Raw genomic sequence first — 5,783 nt, forward strand, 5'->3', positions numbered from 1 at the left:
CAAATTCAGATAAATTGAAATCATGTAACTTTTTTCATCATAATGCAATAAAAGTTTAAAAAAAAAAAGTAAAGAGAGCCACATGGCTGTGACCCATTCTCAGAGCCTCTGATTCAATACTGATTAAACAGAAACAGTGATGGTATTTCAATCACAAGAACATGGAAATAAAATACAACCTTCGTTGCTGTGAAGAATGAGACCAGCAAGTAATGTTTTCCATTGGTGAACACTCTATATTTAACCTCATACACTTTTAATGAATTACTGAATCTTGAAATACCTAAAAGCCTACTTAACATACAACAGGTTAGAATGAGTGATATGTTTTCAATTTAATAAAATCTTTTAAAGGGTGATGTTCTTTAGAGGAAAGCTGGAAGCTAGTAATAAACATAGCTAACTTCATGCCAAGACATCTAGAGCTGGCAGGAGTTACGTTACAGAGCAGTATCACAAGATTCCACAGTACTAGTGAGTCTGTTGCAACTAATGCCTCATGTTGCATAATATTTGAGAAAGTGATTCTCATGTTTATTGTAATCATGTTTAAAATGCACAGATACCTCCACACAATAGGCAAAGCCTACATCATATCCACTTTTCAGCTGTGGAAAGAGAGACCCTGAAATACTAAATGCTTGCTGCAAGATCACATGGAAAGGTGCCAGTTACACCAAATTTCAAGCCTCAGCTTGTTAATTTCACATCTTTGGATTCTCCTAGGCCTCTAGCTATTCCCAAGTCTCCTTTCTTCTCTTAAAAATGAAGTGCTTGAAAAGTATAGCTTGTGGAGGGTTCTGTAAAATGAAGGTGGGATCTTCTTTGCAATGCTAGGATTCATGACAGATAAATGATAGATTAAGAGTTGTGAATCTATGACCCAGGTGGCCTATAGAAAAGATATCTAGAGAATCTTTGAGCTTGACCCTTAAAGAGGTTTGAAATGCCACTTTCTTAGAACCTGGGTAGACACTGGTGGTTTAGCCAATAGACCAGCAGAAGTGATACCTTGTGATTTTCAAGCCTGAGCATCAAAAAGCTACAAATTCCCTAGGGAGAGCCAAACTACCATGAAGAGTGTTCAGCTAATCCTGACAGAGATCCTGCATAAAGAAGCCAGAGGACCCAAGTATACCCAATATACTACATAAATGTTTTCCCATTTGGACCCACCATGTCAGACCAGCTGCCCCAAGAATAGTATTGGAGGGACTCCACTGATCCTCATAAAGGTTAAAAAAAAAGAAAAAAAAAACTGCCCAAGCAACAGTTAATCACATTGTTGGCACACTAAAGTATAAGTTATAATAAAATGGTTATTATTCCAAGTTAGTAGCCTTTGGGGACTGTTTGGTACCCAGAAATATATAATCAGAAATAAAAATGTGTTTTATTTACCCTTAAACAATGTTTAATTAAACTCACTAACCGTATTTAAAAGATGCATATTTCATATATACTAAGGTCAATGTCCAGCTCCTTTTGACTCATGAAATCCTAGATTCCTGGCCTGATCTCCAGGTCACAATAATTTGATGGGACTGAGGAAGCGTGATGTCTCCCAAGCATAAAATGACATTGAGGATTCAACTGATTCTTTTCATCTGATTCGTTTCAGTTTCTCATGGTGCCTGCTCAGCCCTAAAGTAGATTTCTCTAGCATGCTTATTTTTGCAAAGCATAGTGAAGAATTAATCCATTAGTGTTTTCTAGTATCTAAATCCACAAAATGAACTTAAGTCAAAAGATACAGAAACATCATACCTGGATCAATGGCTTCTCCATCAAACACAGTCTCATACACAGTGGTTTCCTTAAAGAAAGAAAGAAAGAAAGAAAGAAAGAAAGAAAGAAAGAAAGAAAGAAAGAAAGGGAGGAAGGAAGAAAGAGGAGAGAGGGAGAGGGAGGGAGGGAGGAAGGGAGGAAGGAAGAAAGAGAAAGAAGGAAAAAGAAAGAAAGAGAAAGAGAGAAAGGAAGAAATAAAGAAAGGAAGAAAGAAAGGAAAAGAAAGAGAGAAAGAAAGGAAGGAAGAAAGAAAGAAGGTTAGTTCACATTAGTAATAAAGCCAACTTGATAAAATTACTTTGGCTGTGTATAAAATACTTTAAGCAAATGACTTTGGGTGGTTAGTTCTACTTTTGTCCACTTGGTAGAATAGAACCTAGAATATCCCAGAATGATGCTCAGTATGGGGTTATCTAGATCAGGTTGGGCTGTGAGCATTCCTGGGAGGGATGACTTAATTATGTCCATTGATGTAGGAAGACCCAGCCTGAAAGTGGTTTGGGGCTTTCAACTGTTCAGAGTAGAGAAAACTAGCTGAACCCTAAGTTCCCATGCATTCATTGCTGCTGACCTTGGCCGTGGTATGACTGGCTGCTTCAAGCTCCTGCCACACCAGTACAGGTCTATACAGCCCAGAGTGTAAGATGACCTCTTTCTCTCATAAGTTGATTTTTTGTCAGGATATTTTATTTCATACACAGAAATAAGACTAGGACATGATTACTTGCGAGTAATCTTTCTAATCTGTAGAAGGTTAGCAGTTTAGGGACTGAAACTTCCCATCCGTCTTACCTTCTCTCAACCACATCCCAAACGCTTTTTTCTGCCTGCCATGACCTCTGGTAACTCAAATTTCTCTCTTTATGGGAATTTTATATGAGATATATTATAGGTCACACGATATGTGACTTCTTGACTTTCTAGGACATCAGAATACCACTATATTCGGGCCAGTATTATAAGAGCAAATGGGGACACACACAACACTGTCCTCAAGACGAGGCAGCCTTGGCATAGCCATGGGTATATCACTTCTAGAACTCTGCCCAATAAATGTCTGTTGTCAAGCCACCCAGTCTGTAGTGTTCTGTTATGGAAACACCAGAAAACTGACTCAGATGATCAAACAATTGGGTGGCACCAGCCTCCTTACAGGATGCCTGGGGTTGGGGGCATTGAGAGGGAACCAGCCTGTGAAACAAGGCCATGGCCAGCCAGCATGAGGGCAGGAATGTCCAGGGTGCATGGGAAGTAACTGTAGAAAGGTGGGAGATGAAAACTAAAGGTGCCCTTTCTCATTCTGTGCTGCATTATGGATCCAAGATGCAGCCCTCCCTGGTGTATTTATGTGGATTATTCAGTGATGATGTTTTAGCCAATTTGAATTGTTATGCCTTCTCTGAGGCTATATTTACCATCTGCTAAGGACTCTAAGGTTGAGCAATTTACCAGGTCTGTTACATGTATAATGTATTTTTCAAATATAGTCTTAAGTGCTAAGTAGTATAAAATAATGCTAGGTTTATATTTGCCTACTTGTTTTTTTTTTTGCTATATGTACATATATTTTAGGTAAATTTTGACCTTACCAAGTTCCTAAAATTTAATCTGAAATTCCAGCTTTGTAACATACTAATTCAGCAAACATAATGAGCTGGAAATGTTTTATTTCCTTCCTACAATATTTGAATAGATTTTACCACATGTTTACAAAGAAAACCTTCAATATGCATCCAAAAGTAGACAAAGATGTACTTACTGTTAACACTTCTAGCTTTTTGTTCCTGGTTTCTGTGATAACATTTTTTTCTTTTTGACTTCTATCTCCTGTTTAAAAGAATACACTAAATGAGTAAACAAATAAATAGTAAGTAAGTATGTAGTAGGTGGCACTTTTAAATGACATGGGGTGGGCTTGCAAAATGACTCATGGTTGAGGTGCTTGTTGACAAGCATGGCATCCTGAAGTTGGTGCCCACATGACAGAAAGGGACAACCTGACTCCCTTCACTTGTTCTGTGACCTTCTGCAAAATAAAAAATTAAATATACATGTGGTCCCTTCAGCAATACACACATGGAAACTGAAGTGATCAACATGGCTCCCCTTTAAGGATAACACACAAATTTGTGATACAACTCATATTTTTTAAAATAAGACTAAGGATGTTCAAAACAGATTTATGGAAACTATTTTGTAAGGTTCATATATACATGTGTATTTATTTGTTTTTATATATTTATATATGTGTATGTGTATATATATATGAGAATATTTATATAAATATATCATATATATGTATACACACACATACACACACACACACACACACACACTAGAGACTAGAGGTCAGGGAGAACGTGGACAAAGCAATGTCTTCTAGACATGACAGGACCATTGCATGAGCTCACAGTAGCTGTGATGCCTGCACAAAGCCTGTATAAGAACAAACCTCTCAGTATTTGAACATGGAGTAAGGAGAGGCTCACAGGCCACATCTCTCACTGAAAAGCCACTGACAGTTGATGGCTATTTTCTTTTTGTAAGAATGTGGTTTCTTGTAGCTCATCCATTCTCAGAGGACATGAAGTTTTGAAGTAGTGAACAGTTAGGAAGGTGAATGTAGGAAAATTACAAGGTGGTATGGAGTGACTATGGTATGGTCAAAATGCATTTCAAGAAATTCTCAAAAAAATCAACAAAATATTGTATTAAAATAAGTGTATATAATTTTAACATTATATAATTCAAGCATAATTAGCAAAGTGTATCTTACCTACAACATATCTCATTCCTCTGTACAAAAAGAAAATTTGACAAAACATCAGTTAAATTATGACAATATATGGTGAAAATAATTTTATTCAATAATTAACATGTAACTGTTATCACATCTAGTTTTTTTTTTTTACAAAGAAGTAATAATGTGATTTTCATTAGCTGTTTCCAGCTTTACTACACCATTAAAAAAAAAAAAATCCTGTGTCGGTAATGGAAACACAGATCTAACTCTAATGTTTGTCACCCTGCATGGAAGTACAGTTATGTGGTAGTATCTGTGCTCACATGCCTGTGTTACTGAGATTGAATCCAGAGGCTGTGCATGCTTTATATTCCCTTTCTTCATTTTACTTTTTATTTTGACAAATTGTCTAACTCATGCTGCATTTGAATCTACAGTCCTCCTGCCTCAACCTCCCATGGGTTTGGGATTATAGGCCTGTGTCCCTAGGCCAGCTTCCAACTCTACTTTTTAAACTATAGCATTCTTATCCCTGAAGCACTGTATTGACAGATGGCAATAAGAGCAGGTGTGTTTTCTATCCATTTCTTTAACCTCAATGAACTTTGAAACCAATCAATTGTGTGGAGAGGGAATTGTCACTTATTACTTACCTGTCCCTAAGTTAGTTCCTAGTAATTGTCAAACATCTGTCCATGAAATCACTTTGCCTCAAAATAATATGACATATTTGTTTGTTCATAATTTTTTGTTTGTTTGTTTTAAAAGAATTTTCATAGACAGTACATTCTATTCCCTAGTCATGTAGTGCTGCTGATCTTCTGTTTGGGCAGGGTTTGGTTTCATTTTTTTTTTGTTTGTTTGTTTTGTTCTTTTGTTGTTTGGCAGGTTGTTTTTTTTTAAAGATATATTATTTTATTTTTAATTTGTGGGTAGGACAGATCCCTTGTAAGTGGAACTACAAGGGGTTTTCAGCCTCCCAGAGTTGGTGCTAAGAACTAAACTACTAAACTCCCGTCCTCTGCAAGAGCAGTAAATGCTCCTATCTTCTAAGCCATGTCTATATCCACATATTTCTTTGTTTGATGTCTCTGTGCTTGCTTGCATGCATGTGCATGTACGTGTGCGTGTGTGTGTGTGCGTGTGTGTGCGCGCGTGTGCGCGTGTGTGTGCGTGTGCGTGTGCGTGTGCGTGCACGTGTGTGTGTGCGTGTGTGTGTGTGTGTGCGTGTGTGTGTGTGTGCGTGTGTGTG

The 5,783-nt window shown here is 37.3% G+C and overlaps 1 protein-coding gene and 1 long non-coding RNA gene across 2 annotated transcripts in view; both read right to left on the bottom strand.

Annotated features, from left to right (window-relative positions):
- LOC116084922 overlaps positions 1 to 2,806 on the bottom strand; it is an 11,321-nt gene extending 8,515 nt beyond the window's left edge. Inside the window, exons 1-2 of the long non-coding RNA XR_004116318.1 lie at positions 2,581 to 2,806; positions 1,768 to 1,816 (exon numbers count right to left, since the gene is read on the bottom strand). This is a non-coding gene — a long non-coding RNA (uncharacterized LOC116084922). The remainder of the gene's footprint in view (positions 1 to 1,767; positions 1,817 to 2,580) is intronic.
- Positions 2,807 to 2,937: 131 nt separating this feature from the next.
- LOC116084918 (cadherin-related family member 3-like) overlaps positions 2,938 to 5,783 on the bottom strand; it is a 78,628-nt gene continuing 75,782 nt past the window's right edge. Inside the window, exons 16-18 of the mRNA XM_031362212.1 lie at positions 4,565 to 4,584; positions 3,548 to 3,615; positions 2,938 to 2,979 (exon numbers count right to left, since the gene is read on the bottom strand). Coding sequence (XP_031218072.1) covers positions 2,938 to 2,979; positions 3,548 to 3,615; positions 4,565 to 4,584 — 130 coding nt within the window. The remainder of the gene's footprint in view (positions 2,980 to 3,547; positions 3,616 to 4,564; positions 4,585 to 5,783) is intronic.

Source organism: Mastomys coucha, unplaced genomic scaffold (genome assembly GCF_008632895.1).
Source record: "Mastomys coucha isolate ucsf_1 unplaced genomic scaffold, UCSF_Mcou_1 pScaffold9, whole genome shotgun sequence".
Taxonomy (NCBI): domain Eukaryota; kingdom Metazoa; phylum Chordata; class Mammalia; order Rodentia; family Muridae; genus Mastomys; species Mastomys coucha.